This window comes from Mytilus edulis, chromosome 4 (assembly GCF_963676685.1).
Source record: "Mytilus edulis chromosome 4, xbMytEdul2.2, whole genome shotgun sequence".
Classification (NCBI taxonomy): Eukaryota; Metazoa; Mollusca; class Bivalvia; order Mytilida; family Mytilidae; genus Mytilus; species Mytilus edulis.
The window spans coordinates 70,256,275-70,282,474 of record NC_092347.1 but is presented as its reverse complement, the minus strand read 5'-3'; the positions used below and the strand labels follow the sequence as shown (position 1 = coordinate 70,282,474).

Here is a 26,200-nt window from a genome sequence, read left to right as displayed (position 1 = left end):
TTTACGTTTTGTTTGAGACTTCCGGTTCGGCTAAGAAGAAATAAAAATATCAACACTTCTGATTTTTGCCGACGTTCATACACAAAATGAGCTTCTATCCCAAAACAGATGGTTAAAATTTAGAATGGACGGGATGGAAGATAGCGGATTTGACAGTGACCAAAAATCGTCTCAAGCACTTAACACAGATTCCCTAACAGTTTGTATTTTCAAACATATGTCGTCTCAAACTTTTCCATACATTTTCGGGGCTTCTGCCAGTTGTGGCTTGTCTGTATACATCACTATTTACGGTAGTCTAAACATATAATTGGTAATCGGAATACTGGTATACTAATACTGTATAGAACTACTGTACTGGTGACTGATCAAGTATTGGTTTGGTAGGATCTTCTAGTACTGGTGATAAATGAAGGATATTTTAAATATTAAAGGCAGTGTCTGCGCGTACCCGCATGCGGGTATGATTAGTCAAATTGCCATTCTTAGGCTACGCCTACCCACTGTGACAATAATAAAATGCCATCAATCGGGAATGAAACGTGAAATATAAACGGAAATTATCAGTAATATAGGGATGTCGTGTAGAAAGAGTGAAGAGTATGAAAAAAACATGAAATCCCGAGGTCCCTAAGTTAAATAAATTTGAACCGTGACATACCGAAATTCGAAAAAAGAATTCCCAAATACTGAAAGGATCAAACCCGAAATCCTGAGCTTAAAAACACCGGATCCCGAAGTCCTGATAAAGGTCCTATCTCCCCTCATTATAAACATTGCAAATTAAATGCACACTGATGGAATATGAAACTGTTCAGTCCATGTAAAAGAAAAATATGATAAAAATTAATACTATTATAAAATGTAAATGCAAATTTTAAGAATTAAATTTCACTGAATTTGAAAAAATACCCATATGATATGAGATTTAAAAATAATCTTTTAGTAAAATGTAAAACTGAAACTGAAATTTTAAAATATCTTAAAATTCTAAGATTAAAGCTTTGATGTCTATATAAAAATTAAAAGAAGCAAGAAATAATCTCAAGTTAAACCAATTTTAAAAGATTCATGTAACTAATTAAGATTTGGAACACATTTTACGTATCCAATAGGCGCATCCTTAACATCAGATGGCCTGAGAAGATATCAAACAAAGATCTTTGGGAAAAGACCAACCAATCCCCAGTTGATGAAGAGTTAAAAAAGAGAAAATGGCGATGGATAGGACACACACTGAGGAAGCCAAAAACTAACATTACAAGGCAAGCCTTACAGTGGAACCCACAAGGAAAGCGTAGCAGGGGCAGACCAAGATACACCTGGAGAAGGAATGTTGCAGCCGAGATGGAGAAAGAAGGGTACAAGTGGCACGATCTGGAGAGGCTAGCAAAGAACAGAACAAGGTGGAGAAATATCGTTAGTGGCCTATGCTCCACCAAGGGGCAACAGGATTAAGCAAGTAAGCAATAGGATTGTTTTGGCACATATTTCAGTTTATTCTGATAAACTTTAATTCCTCTTTACTTTTGTGGTTCCAGTTCTTCTTTCTCTTAGTATGCAGCTGCAATTGACTCGAGTTTCTTTTATACAATTGTATAAAATTAATCGACTGATATAGTTTTGAACAAATTGTTCCAATTCATGATAACTTTGAAATGTCTTCCCCACATGTATATCATTTTCTTCCATTTTAAGAATATTTATTAACTGAGAAAAACTGTTCACTTACCTATTTATAAATATTTATAAAACTTCTGAGTAGTTGTAATCAATTTATTCACTAATTGCGACAAATTCCGTATATATTTCACGTTTCATTCCCGATCCGATTGCATTTCATTATAAAACAGGATGTAGGTACGCATAGCAATTTGACTATTCGTATGCGCAGACACTGCCTTTAAATAATTATAAAGACTTTAAAGTTCATCACTATACCTTCTGGTGTAATACTAGTCCAAATAATTATGACATCTAGCAAGACTATTTAAATTTTTTTCTGGGAAGGCATAATTATTTGGACTGGTGTATATATAGATTATCTTGTGTCTACTTATGTTTATTTATTCTTAAAAGATATTAAAGTATACAATCTGTTTATTGATTTATTTCTTTTTTAACCAAAAGTTTTCTGACCCAAAGTCTACATAACACAGTACCACAGTAAACTCACTACATAACACAGTACCACAGTAAACACAATAACTTACAAGAAAAAAATACACGACGCAACGTGACACAAAATATTGAAAAATTCAGTTCGTCACGCGTCACCCTGGTGCTATCCAAAATTCCTGGGGAGAACACTGTATAGTAATACCTGCTTTCATGTTGATCATGCCCAAGTCGTTTTGGATCCATCGTTTCTGTACTAAGGTACTGGCTGGCCCAAGTCAATCTGACCCCAATAAAAAATATTTATATTAATTATAAGGAATGAAAATAAAGATATACTAATGAATATGAGTGTAATACATAAATATTTATGAATTTGAATACTACTGAAGGACCGTTTAAAACAGAGAAGCCATGCATCTTATTTTATAAACACATGACTTTATTATATACTGAGTGCCAATGAAAACGCAATACTTGGTTTTTCAAAAATAAAGTTTATATTAGAAATGATAATCTTTCAAAATAAATTGTTCTTGAAAATTAACAATTTTAACAATAGATCGATATCAAACAAAAATGTTTCCTTGTCATCTTTCGGGCGCAAAAGGTAAAGGAAACATCCAATGTCGAATCATCAACTCACAGTCCTAACAAAAAATGTTCCAACCATGTGGTGCAGCGCAATCTCGACAACGCCGTGGAATTGATCAACCCCGCAAATTAAACTCAAGCTGACTTTATGATATTGGTGGTGGTTTTCATCGTCTTAACCATGTAAAATCTGATGCAAAATTTGCTCGATCGGACAAAAATCCGATGAAAAGTATGACTTTTGGCCAAATGTCTATGTAACCACCACTGACGGTTTTTGGTACTTTATGAATGATTTTTGGTCTACAGAATTCAATGTTTACGCCAGACGACCTTTAGGTGTCACTAAGGAAAGACTGTAGTGCTCTTTAACAATTTCTGCGCAAATGGTGCTTTACTGAAATTGCTCCAAAGGTTCTACCGTGACCACCATTGAACTCTCGTGACCTTTGGACAGCAATCAGAGTCGATATCAGATATGTTAAAAACCAAATGTATTGGTCTTGCTGAGCGTTTCTTACGTTTTGTACCCCGGGATGTGGCTTATCATTAAATGATCCATTTTGGTTGAATTTGTGGATGATTGGTGTTATTGTAGAGTCTACAACTTCAGTCTTCTCGTAATTGTATGCTGTAAAAGGCTTCATTGGATCATGCCCAAAACTCCATGTCCCTGGTTGTCAGAAAGTCCTGGCATTTACTCAGATGTTTATTGCAGTTTCTTAACAATAAGGGCGGGAAAATTCATGACATTAGCCAAGCTTTAAATGACAAAATCGTGAACACGGTGTGTATGTCCGTTCAAAATAACCCTTAGTTCGCATTTGTCCCAAAAATCACTCAACCGTAAAATCGTCGACAATTGTCTTAAAAGTCATTTTCAACCAACTATACAAAGTTCTAATATAAATAAAATATTTTTTTTTTTCAAAAACAAAAGTGTTGCGTTTTCATTGGCACTCAGTATATGTATTATGACAATACCAATATTGCATACAGTGACCTATAGTTGTTAATTTCTGTCTCATTTGGTCTCTTGTAGAGTCAGTGTTCTCCCCAGGGCCTTATATATAGCATCATGGTAATGTGATGTTATAATCTTAATTGTGATTGCTATCTGATGTGGTTTTATCATTGGTGGATCCAGGGGGAGGGTTCCGGGGGTTGGAACCCCCCCCCCCCCCTTTTTAGCTCACCTGGCCCAAAGGGCCAAGTGAGCTTTTCTCATCACTTGGCGTCCGTCGTCGTCGTTAGCTTTTACAAAAATCTTCTCCTCTGAAACTACTGGGCCAAATTCAACCAAACTTTGCCACAATCATCATTGGGGTATCTAGTTTAAAAAATGTGTGGCGTGACCCGGTCAACCAACCAAGATGGCCGCCACGGCTAAAAATAGAACATAGGGGTAAAATGCAGTTTTTGGCTTATAACTCAAAAACCAAAGCATTTAGAGGAAATCTGACATGGGTAAAAATGTTAATCAGGTCAAGATCTATCTGCCCTGAAATTTTCAGATGAATCGGACTTGTTGTTGGGTTGCTGCCCCTGAATTGGTAATTTTGAGGAAAATTTTGCTGTTTTTGGTTATTATCTTGAATATTATTATAGATAGAGATAAACTGTAAACAGCAATAATGTTCAGCAAAGTTAGATTTACAAATAAGTCAACATGACCGAAATGGTCAGTTGATCCTATAGGAGTTATTGCCCTTTATAGTCAATTCTTAACCATTTTTCATAAATCTAAGTAATCTTTTACAAAAATCTTCTCCTCTGAAACTACTGGGCCAAATTGAACCAAACTTTGCCACAATTATCATTGGGGTATCTAGTTTAAAAAATGTGTGGCGTGACCTGGTCAACCAACCAAGATGGCCGCCACGGCTAAAAATAGAACATAGGGGTAAAATGCAGTTTTTGGCTTATAACTCTGAAACCAAATTATTAAAAGCAAAACTAACCAGGAGTTAAATTGTTAATCAAGTCAATATATATCTGCCCTGAAATATTCAAATGAATTGGACAACCGGTTGTTGGGTTGCTGCCCTCCAATTGGTAATTTTAAAAGAAATTTTGCCGTTTTTGGTTATTATCTTGAATACTATTATAGATAGCGATAAACTGTAAACAGCGATAATGTTCAGCAAAGTAAGATCTACAAATAAGTCAACATGACGTAAATGGTCAATTGACCCCTTAAGGAGTTATTGCCCTTTATAGTCTTTTTTTAACAATTTTCATTAATTTGGTAAATTTATGTAAATTTTTACCAAATATTTTTCTCTGTTACTAATGGGCAAAGTTCATTATAGATATAATTGTAAGAAGCAAGAACGTTCAGTAAAGTAAGAACTTCAAACACATCACCATCACCAAAATACAATTTTGTCATGAATCCATTTGTGTCCTTTGTTTAATATGCACATAGACCAAGGTGAGCGACGCAGGCTCTTTAGAGCCTCTAGTTTTTAGTATGATCAATGTGTTTGAATGGGGACATATAGTTGTCCTGGGTTGGGACCCCCCCCCCCCCCCCTTTTTCAAATGGCTGGATCCGCTGTTGTTTTCTTATAGATTACAAACAAAATGTATGTTATGGATGTGATGCTATAATTTTTAGAAACAAGATGGTATTTCTCCGGTTTACCAGGATGCTATATAAAATATCTGATAAGAACACTGATCTGAGAGTTGTCTCATTGGCAATCATACCACATCTTTTTTAGTATATTTTTTTTATTATTACATTTATACATTTAATTAAATACTTAAATATTAATTTAGTCATGGAACCGCAATGTCGCGGATGTGGTCTGTTATAATAATATGAACATTGACAGTAAAACCAAGTCAGCTCTGACGAATATATGCAAATACACAGATGTCATGGATGAAGTGGATGTGGAATGATTTGTCAATTTCAATACATAGCTCATTCTGTTCATGATCATGAATTATCATGAAAGATTATCAAATTTTAAAAATGTATTAGATAGTTCAAAAATAAACATAGAGAAAAAGAAAATAAAGGAAGTTACCTGAATATAAAACATTGTTAAATATAGCAATCAATTATTAGAATATCAAATTAAACTTAAAAAGATCAAACTTTTAACCTTTGTCCATTTAATAAATTTTATCAATCATGATTTTGATTGAGACAACTCTCCATTACATGTATGTATGAAAATGAAAGTAGAGATTTCCAAATTTTCATGTAACATAGGTTTACATGTATAAGCTATTTTCTTTTTCAGAATAGAAATACTTTCAGTCAACAAAATGGAGTCCAGTCATCACAGAAGAAAACTCTTGATCTACAGAAGAAAATAAGTAAGTACATTGTATTTTACACCTTTCAAAATTACTCATGGATGTCTTAATTATTAATATAATTGTATGATGCTGTTAATATCCTTGCTCTCTGTGTGAAGACATTAACATTGATTTTTGTGCTTTACGCTTACATGTACATGTAGGTTTTGCTTTAGAGTAGATGGAATCTTAGAACAGAGTGCATAATCCAATGAAAGGGTCACTTTTGTGCAGTCAGCATTTTCATGACAGATTTTTCTTTTACACTATTTAACATGTTACTTTTGTACAAAGTCTTATTTATCTTTTTTTCTTTAACCAAGCAAGGTTTTCTTTTTAAAGAAATATAAACATGATAAAGAGCATCATTGTTTCATTTATTTAAAATATTTTGGCCTTGAGCATCACTGAAGAGACAAACAAACATAGGATTCATTGTTTAAGTCTTAGATACATTATATAGTTTCAATGTCCCATTACATGTATGAACAGTGTGAGTGTGGACTGTATATTTTGTGTTATGCAGGCCTAGTCCTCTACACTGTAGAATAGAAAAAGAGACTCTGAGTGAATGTTTCACTGTAGAATTCCTGATTTAACTTTAAATCAAAGTTGGTGTGGTCCCTAAAAAAAATTCACGATGGCCTACATGTATGTGGTCCTTTGATTTAGACAAGCCTTATTAATGTTTAACACATTTATTATTGCATATACAGATTAACGTCCCATTCTATGTTTCTTGTCATCATGACATGTGTCAAACATTGTATAATATCTGTAGAGGGTGGTAAAAGGGGGGGGGGTGCTTGCAGGAAAAAAACGTGAAATAAGACATAATATCACGTTGAACGTGAAATAATTTCTGTAATGAACGTTGCACGAAAAATAAATACTTTTTTCGAACCTTTTATGACTGAGTCACTGTCTTCTTGTGTATATTAACTCTTTGTTTTATTTGATATTCCTGATTTAGTATACACATTTATGATAAAATTGGTTTACGGCTTTTAAAAAATAATTTCTTAACGATCCCTGCTAAGTGTTTGAATTTTATTTGAAAAATACCAAGCACGCAAAATAAGACTTTGAAAATCACGATGCACATCAAATTAAATATGCAGAACACGTTGAACGAGGCACTCGTCTTGAACGACTGAACGTCAAATAAAAAAGGAAAAACACGTTGAACGTGAAATAAAAAACGGCGATCACGTTGCACGAAAATAACCCTTTACCACCCTCTCTGTATGCTCATTTGAATTTTATTGGCTGGTATTTGCATGCAAAAGCTGAGGATTAGAACCTAGAGGTGGACTGTCTTTGAAATACAAAGATAACAATAGGTTTATGAATGAATCCACTGAAGGTAAAACATAGCATGTCCATATTGAATACAATTCATAAAAAAATGTTTAGAAGAAGAGGATGATACAAGTCTTTTATATATTTTCCTTGACATCTATATCAAAAGGACTTTGTCTTTTTCTTTTAGGCCAACCAGAACTGCACCATAGAGAAGGCTTTAGGGGTTTAAATCCTCTGTTTACAAGTTTATATCGCCAGAACTGTTGATAAAAGTTATATGTAGCAGAAAATATATTAAGAAAACTCTACCTTTTTTTATTGCAGATAAACACAAAGCAGCAAGTAAAAACAGAGTTGTGAATCAACAGCCAAAAAAGTATCTGCTTTCCAGAAACAGGTAATTTCTAAAGCATACACGGCTAATTTTTATTCAACGAAAAAGGGTCCATTTACTTTGTATTCAAGATATTTGATTAAGCATAAATTTTTCGGATTTTATTTTGCAAAGGATATTACACAGTATTTATTGAGTCATTTGATTTGTGAATATCACTTGAAAAATTATTTCTCTTTGAAAAACACGTATTGTTAATGGTCCTTTTTTTACTTGTTGTAAGCTTAAGGGAGATAATCAGTGAGTGCCAAATTCAATTTTTAAACAAATGATAAAGATTAGTTTACTATTTGCACAAAGTAAAGTTAAACTAATACCAGTTTTACTGATAATATTATTCAAAATTATAATATAATGATATTACAAGAACACAAATACACCGGTCCGTATCTTTACCGCTACATTGCGAGCATTAATGATTTATATATTTGTAACAAATTACCTATCAACAGTTTATTTTGGTAAATTGTTTGCCATAATTCAGGATGTCAATTTTATCCATTATGCATTTTCTTCAATTTTGATTCCCATACCATTGCATCAGTATGGAAAATAGATTTACCTTTGTTTGTTGTCTTTTTTATTCCATCCTTTAATCATTCCATTCTTTCAAATGTAGACTTATTTACACGTCTTGTAGTCTTGTATACTGCTACACGTATTGAACTGATTTTTTTGTGTGTAGATCCACATTGATGAGTTGCCTACATTTTGATCAGATTCGTTTACCTTTGAAGATTTGATGGAATTATAGCTTATGGACCTCAAAAATTATAAAAGAACTACATGTCTTGGACATTTTAAACAATGTTTGCAGAACTGATTTTGTTTGTCATTTTCAGATTAAGTGTACCCAGTAAACAAGACTTACTTGCCAATGAACATGACAATCAACCGCTAGTAGCAATTGTGTCAGATGATAGGTAAGGTTAATATACCAATAACTCAAATATTATTTTGTTTTATAATTTGATAAAAAAATTCCTTGAAAGCTGATTAAAATGCATGCATGATTTGGTCATGTTCATTTTTGTGGCAGATTGGTCGAGGTATGTATTTGCAGTGATCACTATGTCAATACTGATGTTGTAAGCTTGAATCTTGCTAGTGCCAAGGTGCTTTTTGACTTGTATATAAAGTGACTATGATTGTTAGTTTTCCTGTCATAAGACAGTGGTTTTCTTAGGGTGGTATTCACTAATTTGGTATTTCATATGATAAATGCAATTTTAAATTCACTCCTTGTCAACTTCATGTTCACTGAATACTTAATCTTATCTATAATGGCCATTAAATTTTTTGTAACATATTTCTCAGGAAATAAAAATCTGAAATTTGGAGTTGAGCTTCATCAGATTCATGTGACGATGTTTTACCATGTGATGGGTTAAAAATCAAGAGTTCATCAACTTCTTGTTTACCAAAGACTTAAAGCAGGGCATCATTAATGAGTTATAATTTTTCACTCTAATTTAGAATAATTCTCTGTTCTGATGTTAAATATTTTGCATTTCAAGATAATTTACTTGTTTTTCAGTGAAGACGATGATTTTGAATCTCCAATGTTTGCCAAAGCTGCAACTAAAGAAATAGCTCAACAATTGATTAAAGATGGCTACAATTTAGATCTGGAACCTGATGATGAAGATCTTGATTTAATACCCCCACGACCGTTAAATGAACGTTGTATTTGTTGTCCTAACTACCAAGGATCATGTGTTATGCAATGATATTACAGCTTTTGTTAAAAAATTAAATTAAAATCTTATAGGTTATTTGTCTGTTTACAATAGAATTTCCAGTCTATTTTTTAATTGAAGGTAAAGATTGTTGGAGGCTGATCATGAAACATTTTCATAAACAAAAATTTACTCAAGTAAAATTGAACTTTGTAGTAAAATGATATTTACAAAAAACTGACAGTATTGTTAAATGACCAGCTATTATTTTTTTTGCTTGCAGCTAAAATTGAGTAGTAAATGCATAAGCCAGCTTTATCTTAAAGTTTTGTTTAATTTTTATACGACCGCAAATTTTTCGTTGTATATTGCTATCACGTTGGCGTCGTCGTCGTCGTCGTCGTCGTCCGAATACTTTTAGTTTTCGCACTCTAACTTTAGTAAAAGTGAATGGAAATCTATGAAATTTTAACACAAGGTTTATGACCACAAAAGGAAGGTTGTTATTGATTTTGGGAGTTTTGGTTCTAACATTTTAGGAATTAGGGGCCAAAAAGGGCCCAAATAAGCATTTTCTTGGTTTTCGCACTATAACTTTAGTTTAAGTTAATAGAAATCTATGAAATTTTGAAACAAGGTTTATGACCACAAAAGAACGGTTGGGATTGATTATGGGAGTTTTGGTCCCAACAGTTTAGGAATTAGGGGCCAAAAAAGGGCCCTAATAAGCATTATTCTTGGTTTTCACACAATAACTTTAGTTTAAGTAAATAGAAATCAATGAAATTTAAACACAATGTTAATGACTACAAAAGGAAGGTTGGTATTGATTTTGGGAGTTTAGGTCCCAACAGTTTAGGAATTAGGGGCCAAAAAGGGACCCAAATAAGCATTTTTCTTGGTTTTCGCACCATAACCTTAGTATAAGTAAATAAGGAAGGTTGGTATTGATTTTGGGAGTTTTGATCCCAACAGAATAAGGGGCCCAAAGGGTCCAAAATTAAACTTTGTTTGATTTCATCAAAATTGAATAATTGGGGTTCTTTGATATGCCGAATCTAACTGTCATGACTGTGTATGTAGATTCTTAACTTTTGGTCTGTTTTCAAATTGGTCTACATTAAGGTCCAAAGGGTCCAAAATTAAACTTAGTTTGATTTTGACAAAAAATCAATCAGTTAGGTTCTTTGATATGCTGAATCTAAAAATGTACTTAGATTCTTGATTATTGGCCCAGTTTTCAAGTTGGTCCAAATCGGGGTCCAAAATTAAACTTTGTTTGATTTCATCAAAAATTGAATAAATGGGGTTCTTTGATATACCAAATCTAACTGTGTATGTAGATTCTTCATTTTTGGTCCTGTTTTCAAATTGGTCTACACTAAAGTCCAAAGGGTCCAAAATTAAACTTAGTCTGATTTTAACAAAAATTGAAATCTTGGGGTTCTTTGATATGCTGAATCCAAAAATGTACTTAGATTTTTTTATTATGGGCCCAGTTTTCAAGTTGGTCCAAATCAGGATCTAAAATTATTATATTAAGTATTGTGCAATAGCAAGTCTTTTCAATTGCACAGTATTGCGCAATGGCAAGAAATATCTAATTGCGCAATATTGTGAAATAGCAAATTTTTTTTTAATTAGAGTTATCTTTCTTTGTCCAGAATAGTAAGCAAGAAATATCTAATTGCAAAATATTGTGCAATAGCAAGATTTTTTTTTAATTGGAGTTATCTTTCTTTGTCCAGAATCAACTTAAATCTTTGTTATATACAATATACAATGTATATTCACTTTTTACTACCAACTGATAAATTAAAATAATCTTTACCATTCAGTGATAACAAGCAGTTTTTTTACATCTTATTTCCTTATCTTATCTAAAATGTTTTTAGATAATGTATGTTGGACATTTGCCAGACATGACTATGATGTCATTTTCTATTTTTATTTGCCCATTACTTTATGTAAAAAACTTCATTGGAAATTTGCCAATATAAAATGTTGCTGATGAAGTTTTTTTTATTGTTTTATACAATAAACAATGTATATTCACTTTTACTACCAACTAATCTTTACCATTCAGTGATAACAAGCACTTTATTTTACATTTTAATATTTTATGATGTATTTAAAAGAGTAGTTATTGTTGCAAACTCCATTAGAAATTTGAATTGATATCAGTTTTGGAAAAAAGGAAACGGGGATGTGAAAAAAGGGGGGGGGGGTTAAATTTTTCTCATTTCAGATTTCATAAATAAAAAGAAAATTTCTTCAAACATTTTTTTGAGAGGATTAATATTCAACAGCATAGTGAATTGCTAAAAGGCAAAAACAAACTTTTAAGTTCATTAGACCACATTCATTCTGTGTCAGAAACCTATGCTGTGTCAACTATTTAATTTTAGATTTAAAAAGTTTGAAGAAGAAATCTTTAATTGTAAAATTTGTAAAATCTTGACATTTGTTTTGTGTAAAAAAAAACCATGTAATGTCAAAAATTTGATCACAATCCAAATTCAGAGCTGTATCACGCTAGAATGTTTTGTCCATACTTGCCCCAACTGTTCAGGGTTCGACCTCTGCGGTCGTATAAAGCTGCGCCCTGCGGAGCACCTGGTTTATTTTTTTTATTGGAGGTAGTTTTTTGTTTAAGGAAAGATAATTGTTATACTGCACTAGTGCAATCATATAAAATATAGCACTCTAACTTACATCTGGTTTAATTCTACACACAGTTATAATACATTAAAATACTCGGTTGAAATAGGCTAGGTGATAAAATATGATCTTCCATTATTTTTAGTGAATGGAACATCCTTGAGGTGTTTCTGGTAGCATTTAGTTTTGCAGTGTTATAATTTCAAATTTGCACGTCTAGGATAAAAAAAGTTGTTCTTGTTATAGATATTTTTCACGCATAATTGATATTTTATTTTTATTTTATTTTATATAGATGTTTTGCTTACATTCCAGTAGATGCTGTATTTTATTTGTATATTATTAAGGTCCCCCTTAAAAGTACCAATGTTATAACTATTGATCATTAACTGATATAAGATTTTATGGTATGATCAAAAATTTGTAATATTGTGTATTTTTATACGACCGCAAATTTTGAAAAAAATTTCGTCGTATATTGCTATCACGTTGGCGTCGTCGTCGTCGTCGTCCGAATACTTTTAGTTTTCGCACTCTAACTTTAGTAAAAGTGCATAGAAATCTATGAAATTTTAACACAAGGTTTATGACCATAAAAGGAAAGTTGGTATTGATTATGGGAGTTTTGGTCCCAACATTTTAGGAATTAGGGGCCAAAAAGGGCCCAAATAAGCATTTTCTTGGTTTTCGCACTATAACTTTAGTTTAAGTTAATAGAAATCTATGAAATTTTGACACAAGGTTTATGACCACAAATGAAAGGTTGGGATTGATTTTGGGAGTTTTGGTTTCAACAGTTTAGGAATTAGGGGCCAAAAAAGGGCCCAAATAAGCATTATTCTTGGTTTTCGCTCAATAACTTTAGTTAAAGTAAATAGAAATCAATGAAATTCAAACACAATGTTTATGACCACAAAAGGAAGGTTGGTATTAATTTTGGGAGTTTAGGTCCCAACAGTTTAGGAATTAGGGGCCAAAAAGGGACCCAAATATGCATTTATCTTGGTTTTCGCACCATAACGTTAGTATAAGTAAATAGAAATCTATGAAATTTAAACACAAGGTTTATGACCATAAAAGGAAGGTTGGTATTGTTTTTGGGAGTTTAGGTCCCAACAGTTTAGGAATAAGGGGCCCAAAGGGTCCAAAATTAAACTTTGTTTGATTTCATCAAAATTGAATAATTGGGGTTCTTTGATATACCGAATCTAACTGTGTATGTAGATTCTTAACTTTTGGTACCGTTTTCAAATTGGTCTACATTAAGGTCCAAAGGGTCCAAAATTAAACTTAGTTTGATTTTGACAAAAAATGAATCGGTTGGGTTCTTTGATATGTTGAATCTAAAAATGTACTTAGATTCTTGATTATTGGCCCAGTTTTCAAGTTGGTCCAAATCGGGGTCCAAAATTAAACTTTGTTTGATTTCATCAAAAATTGAATAAATGGGGTTCTTTGATATGCCAAATCTAACTGTGTATGTAGATTCTTCATTTTTGGTCCTGTTTTCAAATTGGTCTACGCGCATTAAAGTCCAAAGGGTCCAATATTAAACTAAGTTTGATTTTAACAAAAATTTAATTCTTGGGCCTCTTTGATATGCTGAATCTAAACATGTACTTAGATTTTTGATTATGGGCCCAGTTTTCAAGTTGGTCCAAATCAGGATCTAAAATTATTATATTAAATATTGTGCAATAGCAAGTCTTTTCAATTGCACAGTATTGCGCAATGGCAAGAAATATCTAATTGCACAATATTGTGAAATAGCAAAAAAAAATTTAATTAGAGTTATCTTTCTTTGTCCAGAATTGTAAGCAAGAAATATCTTATTGCACAATATTGTGCAATAGCAAGAATTTTTTTTAATTGGAGTTATCTTTCTTTGTCCAGAATCAACTTAAATCTTTGTTATATACAATATACAATGTATATTCACTTTTTACTACCAACTGATAAATTAAAATAATCTTTACCATTCAGTGATAACAAGCAGTTTTTTTACATCTTAATATTTTATGATGTATTTAAATGAGTAGTTATTGTTGCAAACTCCATTAGAATATTTTAATTGAGATTAGTTTTGGAATAAAGGAAAGGGGGATGTGATTAAAAAAATTGGGTTTAATTTTTCTCATTTGAAATTTCATAAATAAAAAGAAAATTTCTTCAAACATTTTTTTGAGAGGATTACTATTCAACAGCATAGTGAATTGCTCTAAGAGAAAACAAAAATTTTAAGTTCATTAGAACACATTCATTCTGTGTCAGAAACCTATGCTGTGTCAACTATTTAATCACAATCCAAATTTAGAGCTGAATCCAGCTTGAATGTTGTGTCCATACTTGCCCCAACCGTTCAGGGTTCAACCTCTGCGGTTGTATAAAGCTACGCCCTGCGGAGCATCTGGTTGTATATTTGTATTAGACGATCTGAATGTGTATGTGGGTATATGGCAATGTTAAACAGTTTTTGTTAGTACTGTTCCATTAAAAACAAACATAGTACACAGAGAATTCTCTTTGATCAGTAGCTAAGTATAGACATAGAGGTAGATTTATGATTTCTGTTTCTGAAAATAATTGACACCCGCCAATAGATGAGTTTTTCAAAAGAAAAAAATCCTTGCCTGTGTCCCATATTTGTTTTTATTGAACAATCCTGACAGAATGTTGCTTATGGAAGTGTTAATTAATACATCAAAGGCAGAAAAACAAAAAAAAATAAAAAATAAGAATAATAACTCCAATGTTTCACCGTTTTCAGTGAACAAGCATTTTAAAGCATATACACTTATTGTCATTAAATTCATATAACTTGACAAAATATTCATTAAGTATGTAGATATAGGATTTTTATCAATTTCAGCCAAACTATCTGCCAAACAATCCAGTATCAAGGGCAACTTAGCTTTAGATTCCTAGATCAATATCAGCAGCCCATGTTATAATGCATTTTGGTTTAAATAACATTATCAGAATGCATTAGATAATCAAGGGACAATTTTTAAAGTTTTCAAATTCATTCTTTATTTTTCCTGAGTGTTTTTTTCGTAAAATGAAGTTACAATGTTCAATATTTTATGGCAATTTAATCTATTGAAATCCTAGAAATATACATATAGTATTAAATACATTTTTGAAATCCAGTCTTTCTGAAGTTTATTATGACAGTTCTTTTTCTTATATATTATTTATATTGATATTATTCTGTTTTGTTTTCCTTTGAGTTGTATAGTTTGTTGATGTTATATGAAATCTTATATGTTTGTTTGAATACAGCTGATTCTTTATTCTGTTATATAATAGCAATGTTTTTATGAAAAGATTATTTTTTTCCAAGTCTAACTTCTTGTTACAATGTTACAGTATAATACATACTGTGAAATCCATTTAATTCGCAGATCACATTTTTAGCTCACCTGGCCCGAAGGGCCAAGTGAGCTTTTCTCATCACTTGGCGTCCGGCGTCCGTCGTCGTCCGGCGTCGTCCGGCGTCCGTCGTCCGTCGTCCGTCGTCGTTAACTTTTACAAAAATCTTCTCCTCTGAAACTACTGGGCCAAATTTAACCAAACTTGGCCACAATCATCATTGGGGTATCTAGTTTAAAAAATGTGTTCGGTTACCCGGCCAACCAACCAAGATGGCCGCCATGGCTAAAAATAGAACATAGGGGTCAAATGCAGTTTTTGGCTTATAACTCTGAAACCGAAGCATTTAGAGCAAATCTGACATGGGGTTAAATTGTTTATTAAGTCAAGATCTATCTGCCCTAAAATTTTCAGACGAATCGGACAACCGGTTGTTGGGTTGCTGCCCCTGAATTGGCAATTTTAAGGAAATTTTGCCGTTATATGGTTATTATCTTGAATATTATTATAGATAGAGATAAACTGTAAACAGCAATAATGTTCAGCAAAGTAAGATCTACAAATAAGTCAACATGACCGAAATGGTCAGTTGACCCATATAGGAGTTATTGCCCTTTATAGTCAATTTTTAACCATTTTTCGTAAATCTTAGTAATCTTTTACAAAAATTTTCTCCTCTGAAACCACTGGGCCAAATTTATCCAAACTTGGCCACAATTATCTTTGGGGTATCTAGTTTAAAAAATGTGTCCAGGGACCCGGCCAATTAACCAAGATGGCCGCCATGGCTAAAAATAGAACATAGGGGTAAAATGCAGTTTTTGGCTTATAACTTAAAAACCAAAGCATTAAGAGCAAATCTGACTATTAGAAAATTGTTTATCAGGTCAAGATCTATCTACACTGAAATTTTCAGATGAATCTGACAACCTGTTGTTGGGTTGCTGCCCCTGAATTGGTAATTTTAAGGAAATTTTACTGTTTTTGGTTATTATCTTGAAAATTATTAAAGATAGAAATAAACTGTAAACAGCAATAATGTTCAGCAAAGTAAGATTTACAAATAAGTCAACATGACCGAAATGGTCAGTTGACCCATATAGGAGTTATTGTCCTTTATAGTCAATTTTTAACCATTTTTCGTAAATCTTAGTAATCTTTTACAAAAATCTTCTCCTCTGAAACTACTGGGCCAAATTAATCCAAACTTATCCACAATCATCTTTTGGGTATCTAGTTTAAAAAATGTGTCTGATGACCCGGCCATCCAACCAAGATGGCCGCCATGGCTAAAAATAGAAGATAGGGGTAAAATGCAGTTTTTGGCTTATAACTCAAAAACCAAAGCCTTTAGAGCAAATCTGACAGGGAGATAAATTGTTTATCAGGTCAAGATCTATCTGCCCTGAAATTTTCAGATAAATCGGACAACCTGTTGTTGGGTTCCTGCCCCTGAATTGGTAATTTTAAGGAAATTTTACTGTTTTTGGTTATTATCTTGAAAATTATTATAGATAGAAATAAACTGTAAACAGCAATAATGTTCAGCAAAGTAAGATTTACAAATAAGTCAACATGACCGAAATGGTCAATTGACCCCCTAAGGAGTTATTGTCCTTTATAGTCAATTTTCAACAATTTTTATAAAATTTGTAAATTTTTACTAACATTTTCCACTGAAACTACTGGGCCAACTTCATTATAGATAGAGATAATTGTAAGCTGCAAGGATGTTCAGTAAAGTAAGATGTACAAACACATCACCATCACCAAAATACAATTTTGTCATGAATCCATCTGCTTCCTTTGTTTAATAGTCACATAGACCAAGGTGAGCGACACAGGCTCTTTAGAGCCTCTAGTTTGTTTTATCAAGAATATTGCCTTCACTTAAATAATGGAAGTTTAATGAATTTTACACATATTTAACTTGATTTAATTTAGAATTTTTTTTTAAAGATTTTTTCCAAAGCTTACTGAAGTAACATAAGTTTGTACATTTATTTACAATTTGTAATTATAATTGGTCACATGATCAGGTATGTTGCATGCATCTTGAATGAATATACAAATATTGATAACAATTATGATAGTAATTCAGGTGTCAGGTCTTTTCTCTTCCGTTAATAATATTGGGAAACAAATAATAATCAATGTTAAAAGGTGCTTTCTGTAGCTATAAAATAGAAATCAAAAGTGTACATAATAATGCTGAGAATAAACAGCATTTGAGTGTGACCTTTAGAATAAGAATTTAGATTCTAAAGGCTTTTAGAGGATACTAAATTTTATGTCAAAAATTATTCCATACAGTTCACTTGATAAATTCAGACAATGATTAATGTAAGAAACATATACTCCTACATTTTTTTTATCAGCTGTAGATTTCTTTGTATTTAAGTTGACAGTAGAAATTCTTTTAAGACATAAATGACAGATATGCTATAATACTGAAGGTTATCTTTCCTTGATCATTGAGTAAAACAATGTTCACTTTCTAAAGAACCTTTTCCAGCTTTTTTTTTTATTAAAGCTGTATTCATAGATGGATCTATTTTAAACTAATAACTGTGGATACTATTATTTACATTGGTACCAATTCTGTGAATTGATGAAAACCTGCATTTTCATGGATATTTAATTTCGTGGTTTTGCCAAATTATGCATATAACCCTATAGAAAATTTGCAGTTTGTTGAACATTTGAATTCGTGATTCACCTGTTCCCACAAAATCCTTGAAAACTGGTATCCAACAAATAATAATGAATCCATAGTAGTACAAATATAGACATTTTTGACTTAAATGTAATTAATGATTTGATGATGTATTTTAAACTTGTGATTGTGGTCGGTGTCTACCAAAGGTGATGTATTATTGACTTTAAATTTGTTAGCCTTGATAATGATATACTAAATTAGAGAAAACATGCAATATATATGAAGTTTTGCAATGGATTTTAGGGTCATTTGTGCAATTATATATCTTAGTTGTAACATTTCATATTTTTGTTCATTGTTTTATTTCATGGTTTTTAAAAAAAAAATATATCATTTCATAAATGTGATTATATTTGACAATTTATTATGAATAGGGTAAAATCAGTTAAATGGCTGTTGAAACCATTGGAAGTTTCTTCTATTTTATTCAAAGTTATCTTCTGCTAATCATATTTGTGTGATCTTATTGTTAATCATAATCATGCTATTGTTATTGGTACAAATCAACCAAGAAAAAAATATACAAGTATTTTAAACTATTTATTAATTTCATTTATCAGCAGTTTTACCAGGATTTTTTGTTCCCATTTTTATTAACTGAGAGCATTACTCCCACCTTTCAGTAATAACTATATGAAATCTTAGATTGTAAAATGACTGTACAATCTTATCTTTTTTGTTGCTGCACACAAGTTAAATTTATAGTTGTCCTAAAAATACCTCTTACCAACAGTATGACTTGCACACATGTTCCTCCTAGACTCATTATCCATTTGGTTTGAGTCGGAACATAATTAAACATTTTATTGTAAGTAATATATGAAAACAAATTAAAAACAAATGTTTATTTTATCAAACATGTGATTAGTGTAACTAAGGTAAAATCAGTGTTATTATTTGGTTTTCACTTGATCATGTGACTTGTGAAAATAATTATGGTGAAATGGGTGCTAAAATTTTCAATTTTCATGTACCATCTATTTTTTTTTTAATTCATCATAAGATATCATTTGACTCCAAGTTATATTAGTATGATCTGACATTCCTCTGCAGTTATCCATTATCATGTGATTATGTTTTAAATTTTATACATGCTTTTCATACAAATATAATTATTCATTAAATGCAATATAGTATATTGTTATATGTTTTTGTGTTTGTAGATTAGTTATGAATGACCTGCTACATTGATATTTAAACAAGGAGATGTGGTATGGTTGCCAATAAGTCGACTATCCACCAAAACTCAAATCAATGTTTTTTGACAATGAATACTTGAAAATTGTTGATAATTGATAGTTACATGTATGTCTCCTTGGTATATATTGAGGTAGACATGATATTGTTGATAATTGATAGTTACATGTATGTCTCCTTGGTATATATTGAGGGAGACATGATATTATTGATAATTGATAGTTGCATGTATGTCTCCTTGGTATATATTGAGGGAGACATGATATTGTTGATAATTGATAGTTACATGTATGTCTCCTTGGTATATATTGAGGGAGACATGATATTGTTGATAATTGATAGTTACATGTATGTCTCCTTGGTATATATTGAGGGAGACATGATATTGTTGATAATTGATAGTTACATGTATGTCTCCTTGGTATATATTGAGGGAGACATGATATTGTTGATAATTGATAGTTACGTGTATGTCTCCTTGGTATATATTGAGGGAGACATGATATTGTTGATAATTGATAGTTGCATGTATGTCTCCTTGGTATATATTGAGGGAGACATGATATTGTTGATAATTGATAGTTACATGTATGTCTCCTTGGTATATATTGAGGGAGACATGATATTGTTGATAATTGATAGTTACGTGTATGTCTCCTTGGTATATATTGAGGGAGACATGATATTGTTGATAATTGATAGTTGCATGTATGTTTCCTTGGTATATATTGAGGGAGACATGATATTGTTGATAATTGATAGTTACATGTATGTTCCTTGGTATATATTGAGGGAGACATGATATTGTTGATAATTGATAGTTACGTGTATGTCTCCTTGGTATATATTGAGGGAGACATGATATTGTTGATAATTGATAGTTACATGTATGTCTCCTTGGTATATATTGAGGGAGACATGATATTGTTGATAATTGATAGTTACGTGTATGTTTCCTTGGTATATATTGAGGGAGACATGATATTGTTGATAATTGATAGTTACATGTATGTCTCCTTGGTATATATTGAGGGAGACATGATATTGTTTTACCCTTTCTGTCACACAGTTAAGCCATTCTAGTCTATCAGTTCTTCATAAAAGTTGTTATGAGTTCTCCTATCTACAGATTACTCTTCAATGCACAACAAAACTTGACACAATCGCCTCATAAATTGTAAAGCTGCTCTTCATGAATTTCTTTATTATGTTGAATTTTTGTGAGCCTGTGACTTTTAGTCGCAGAAAGCTCGACATAGGGATAGTGATCCAGTGGTGTCGGAGGCAACGTTAGCTAACTTCTTACAAGCTTTATATTTTAGAAGATGGAAGACCAGGATGCTTCATACTTTGTATATAGATGCGTCATGTTACGAAGTTCCTGTCAGTCACATGTTCAATGTCCTTGACCTCATTTTCATGGTTTAGTGACTACTTGAAAAAAAAAAAAGATTTTTAATAGTAATAGTAAAAGGATAACTATATTTGGTTTGTGTGTAACCTGCAAGGTCCTCATGGCAGTCAGTTTTCATCTGACCTCGACCTCATTTCATGGATTAGTGAACAAGGTTAAGTTTTGGTGGTCAAGTCCATATATCAGATATTATAAGCAAAAGGTCTTGTATATTCGGTGTATGGAAGAACTGTAAGTTGTACATGTCCAACTGGCAGGTGTCATCTGAACTTAACCTCATTTTCATGGTTCAGTGGTTATAGTAAAGTTTTTGTGTTTTGGTGTGTTTTTCTAATACTGTATGCTAAAGGTAAACTATATTTGGTGTATTGGAAGATTGTAAGGTGTAAATGTCTAGCTGATAGGCTCTGGATGACCCTTTAACCCGAACTCCTATGTCATTCCGGTTAATTAAGATCACCAGAGCCGTGCAGATTAAATCGTATATACCGTCTTGCTTGGTCAATTACTATAACATAAAGGATATTTGACAAATATTGGAAAGATTTGATAATCTATATATAATAATATTCTTTTTAATTCTGCTGTCATTTTCAATACTGTTTTGCTTTATTCTTTTTTTCTGTAATTAAATAGCAATCTAGCAGAAGGATTCAACAACACAGAACTTTAACGGCTCGTTACCGCTATATATCTTAGTCTGATTATAAATATATCTGTTGTAGACATTTTATAAATTTGTAGTGATAGTACCGTAACGTAAGGAAATGATCAACTAATCATGTACCGGTAAACTTTTTCATACTCCCAAAACCTTTGGAGAAAGGAATTCAAATAAGAAAACACACAATTGTTGCAAGATCACGTCATCATATCAAAATCCTCGTAAATAGTATTTCAGAATCAACTTCCACTGTATGTAAGTGTATGTGTTTCTCGGAATGGTTTATCTGGGTCTAGTAAGAACTTATGTTGAAGGTCAGCATTATATGCAGTGGTCCCAACATTATATGCAGTGGTCACATCATTATATGCAGTTGTCACACCCTTATATGCAGTGCTCACAACATAATATACAGTGCTCACAACATTATATGCAGTGCTCACAACATTATACACAGTGGTCCCAACATTATTTGCAGCGCTCACAACATTATATGCAGTGGTCACAACATTATACGTTTTTTGTTGATGAAGATGATGAATTGATGATCAGTGATGGTGATGATGATTGATGTATGTGATGGTGGCGGTTCAGATTCGGTAAACTTCAGAATTGTTTTATCGGAAATTAAGGAATCCAGTCATAATTGATAATGCTCCGCAAACAAATTGAAACAGTTGTTGAAGCTATGTTATCAAGGCAATTCGATTGAAAACTTTATCAGAAAAAAAAAATAACGCCTGCTATTGTCTGCAAATTGAACAGACATAATTTTATTAATTTTTGGGAAGTTCATTCTGAGGAAATTATGAAACTAAGAGTTGATTGAATTAACTAGTTCTTTTCATTGTAAGAAATACGCATGGCATAATGTAAGTTAAACAATGAAAAAACGTAAATAAACTATCGAAGAAAATTTTGTATGATAAATGCCTCGAGTTCATTTCCTACTGAAGAACTTTAACAAGGAGAGACTTTATAGTCGGTACTCAGTTTAAGAAAGCTTAAATACATTTTAAATAGAATAGTCAGCTTTCTATAGGACCCAAGTCCAATATTATGCTAGCTTAAATATGTCATGATAGTCATTATTTGGCGTCGATTTTCAGAATTTTGCATTTTTACATGATTAAGTATCCAACATGCAGATATCATTTGAAGAAAATCTCCCAAAGAACTATACATCTGTTTGGTATTTATGGTCATAACATGTCCAAGAATTATGTTATATTCATAGATTTCATAGAATTGAGAATGGAAATGGGTTTATGTCAAAGAGACAACAACCCGACCAAAGAGCAGAAAACAGCATCTGACCTTGACCTCATTTTAATTGTTCAGTGGTCAAAGTGAAGTTTTTGAGTTTTTGGTCTTTTTTTTCTATTTCTATATGCAATAAGTCAACTATATTTGGTGTATGCCAATATTTTATGATCTATATGTCAGTCGCCCTGGTTTTATTTGACCTTGACCTTATTTTCACAGTTCATTGCTCAGTGTTAAAGTGTTAAGTTTGTGTGTTTGATTTGTTTTTCTTAAACTAAAAGCAATAGGTCAACTATAATTGTTGTATGGAAGAATTTTTAGCTGTACATGTCTGCCTGGCATGGGTCATCTGACATTGACCTTAATTTCATGGTTCATTGGTCAATGTTTTTTTTTCTTGGTAAATGTCAAGTTTATGTGACAGTTGTAATAAAGCTTTATATTTAGGATTATCAACATAATTTCAAAGATTAGTAAAGAAGGCGAGACATTTCAGGGTGTGCACTCTTGTTTTAGCTTTCAAAACTTTTACGTTGGCTTGAACTTTTTACCATACATAAGTGAAGTGTTCTGACATAAAATGTTCTATTGGTTTACTATATTTAGTGTTTTTAATGAATGTTAGGTGTATATGTCTGACTAGCAGGTTTATTATGATTTTGATTTTTTGTGGTGTATGATATGATTGTGAGGTGTACACATGTATGTATGTCTGGCACATGGCTCATCTGATCTTTACCTTATTTTCATGGATCGTTTGTAAAGTTAAGTGCAATAAGTACTTGAATCAAACAATTACGAGCTAGACCAATTCAATTTTTTACATGATTTGTTAATTAATTGATTGATGTTTAATGCCACTTTCTATACTATTGTGCTATTTCCTCGCAGTCAGTTATAATTGATGGAAAAAAACAGTTACCGTAGAGAACAACAATCTTCAATAGGAAAACTGACAATCCTAGTCTACTAGTATTAAGATTGAAGTCCAATGCACTTACCCCATGAATTATTCTAACAACCTCAGTCTTGACTGGCTAGTGATACAGAAGTTTGACTACTAAATCAACCAAACCATTGGGGCCTCCCTTTTAACTTGAAAGATAGATTGTTCCAGTTTTGTTGATCTGAATGGATATGAATCATGTGTTATACTTGTCTCAATAATCATTTTTCTGTTTAATGTTTCAGACTTTTATTATTTTCTTAGAATAAATATTCTGTGCCATTTGATGATAAGATGGCAATTATGAAGTACATAAGATATAATGTAATGAAGAATATCCCTTTTAAGGTTAACCTTGTCTTATAGAAATTAACAGTAGGAAAAAGGTTGGCAAAAGTATGCCGAAGGATCATTCAAATCACAAGTTGAATATAAACTGACAACACCATGACAAAAAAAAAAAGAACAAATGAAGACAAACAATAGTATACAAAGCATTACACAGGAAAAGGACATTGAATTGCATATATATTTCCCTGAAAGCATTTGTAACTTACTGATCTGGCTTCAAGTTCACATAAAAAGAAGACACAAGATCTGTGCACTGTCTGGATTGAATTGCAAACCAAGTATAAATATGTAAGGTGGTATTCTTGCCTATATTTCTCTATTCTCCATTTTTTTGCCTATTTTTTTCTATTCTTGATTTTTTTGCCTATTTAATCATTTTTTTAGTACATGCTTCACTATTCGGTAGACCCCAACAGATCCTCCTTTATTATTTGGTCTTATATTGGTGGTCTTATATATCACGTCGTTGTTGTCATGAGAAGACATTTGGTTTCTGGACAATAACTTAAGTAAATGTAAATAGAAATCTATAAAATTAAAACACAAGGCGTATGTTTATAACCACAAAAAGAAGGTTGTGCTTGATTTTGTGGGTTATGGTTCTAATACTGTAGGACAATTAGGGAATTAGCATTTTGCTTGTTTCTAAACAATAACTTTTGTTTAAGTGTATGGATTTCTCTGAAATTGTAACACAAGTTTCCATACCACAAAGGGATGTTTAGGATTGGCCTTGTGGGGTTATATCTCAAACCGTTTAGGAATTAGGGCATATTAGGGGAAAAAACAAGGGTTTCCTTGTTAATACATTTTACACATGTTTTTCTCTGTATCTTACATTGTTCATGACTGGTTTCATTTGACCTTTAAAGCTCAGAATAAATTATGGTACAGTGAACTGTAAAATCACATATTGAAATTTATCATATGTTTTATAAAGAATTTATGTTTAAGGTCCAACGGCAAATATTACCAGCATATCAGGACGATAACATGTAAATGTGATTTGATAATGAATCCTGCTTTGTACAAGATCCACACACATACAGATCTGAGCATGATAATTCAAGAAATGTAACCGTTAGCAGGAAAAACATGCGAGTCGAAAAGTTTTTGATCTAATACCTCTATTGCCACATTGTATCGGATAACAGAATAAAAGATACGATACAGTTACAGGGGAGGTAATGACGAACTCCTAACGTAAATTGCTTTTTCGCGATGTCAAACGGTGACTTATCGGGAAAAGATGCATTTCTCGACTGATTTTTATCATTCAAACTGATTTAATTTGAAAACGAGTGCATGGACCCATATTTTTTAAAACGACATTTTGTTTTATTTTGCAGGGAGATTATGTGGACCAAATTTGATAAAACTGTAAATAGTGCATTTTTTTTTAATTTTGATAAATATACAAAAAATGACGTTTTTTTTCTCAATTCATGATCATTTGATAAATATGAGTTATTTCTGAATAAAAAATGCATACATTTTTATGATACTTATAAAATACAGAAATTACAAGTCATTTAACAAAAAAAAAATTGTGTTTATCTTTTTAAACAAAAAAGTTATGTCTTTCTTTCGAAATGAAAAATACGGCTACAAATACGAATTTTGAGCAAATATACAATATTTCGACCTCATTTAACTCAAAAGTAGCACATGAAGGCATATTTTTTTATTACATATTTGATTTACTCAGGCAAAAAATAGCCTATACGGAAATTTTCATCAAACTGTAAATGCGGGATCAAAACTGTATCGTATGCCCTTAAATAACGATCACACTCGGTTGGAACGTCATGGCTGCGTGTTTATACACACAATGACAGCAAATCGGACGCCCCTCTTTTAAATTTTTTTCGTGTGGCCGTCTGTCTGTTATTCAGTATATATTCGTACGAGAACACATATGAAACTTTGCTTCGACAACATATTGAAATTCAAGGTCCTCGATAAAAAAAAATCTTGCGTTCTATATATATATGATCTTGCTTTATATGTTTTTTAAAACTTACCAGTTTGATTTCTAACAAAATTATCTTTAAATACAGATAACAATTGTTTTCATAAAAATTGCTTCCAGGATCCAGCAAAACTGATGTGTTTCTTAAAGTAAGGAAATCGAAGTCATTTCACTGAGAGAGAAAAATCGGCGGTCACAATGATGTTAATAATTATAGGCCATCAAGACGAGGC

General features: G+C 31.9%; 1 protein-coding gene across 1 annotated transcript; it reads left to right on the top strand.

The window, feature by feature from the left end:
* The first annotated feature begins 1 nt into the window (after nucleotide 1).
* On the top strand, nucleotides 2–9,600 carry LOC139520382 (protein FAM219A-like). Its single transcript, XM_071312977.1, has 5 exons — nucleotides 2–199; nucleotides 5,970–6,045; nucleotides 7,657–7,729; nucleotides 8,569–8,649; nucleotides 9,264–9,600. The coding sequence occupies exons 1-5, from the start codon at nucleotides 125–127 to the stop codon at nucleotides 9,454–9,456; spliced, it is 498 nt and encodes a 165-aa protein (XP_071169078.1). The 5' UTR covers nucleotides 2–124; the 3' UTR covers nucleotides 9,457–9,600.
* The last annotated feature ends 16,600 nt before the right edge of the window (nucleotides 9,601–26,200 follow it).

What these genes read in the sequence shown, in the direction of transcription:
- LOC139520382 (XM_071312977.1), top strand. Translation starts at nt 125, where the DNA reads ATGGACGGGATGGAAGATAGCGGATTTGACAGTGACCAAAAATCGTCT. An exon ending in TATCTGCTTTCCAGAAACAG is followed by an intron (nt 7,730 to 8,568) that starts GTAATTTCTAAA and finishes TGTCATTTTCAG; the next exon opens with ATTAAGTGTACCCAGTAAAC. An exon ending in GCAATTGTGTCAGATGATAG is followed by an intron (nt 8,650 to 9,263) that starts GTAAGGTTAATA and finishes CTTGTTTTTCAG; the next exon opens with TGAAGACGATGATTTTGAAT.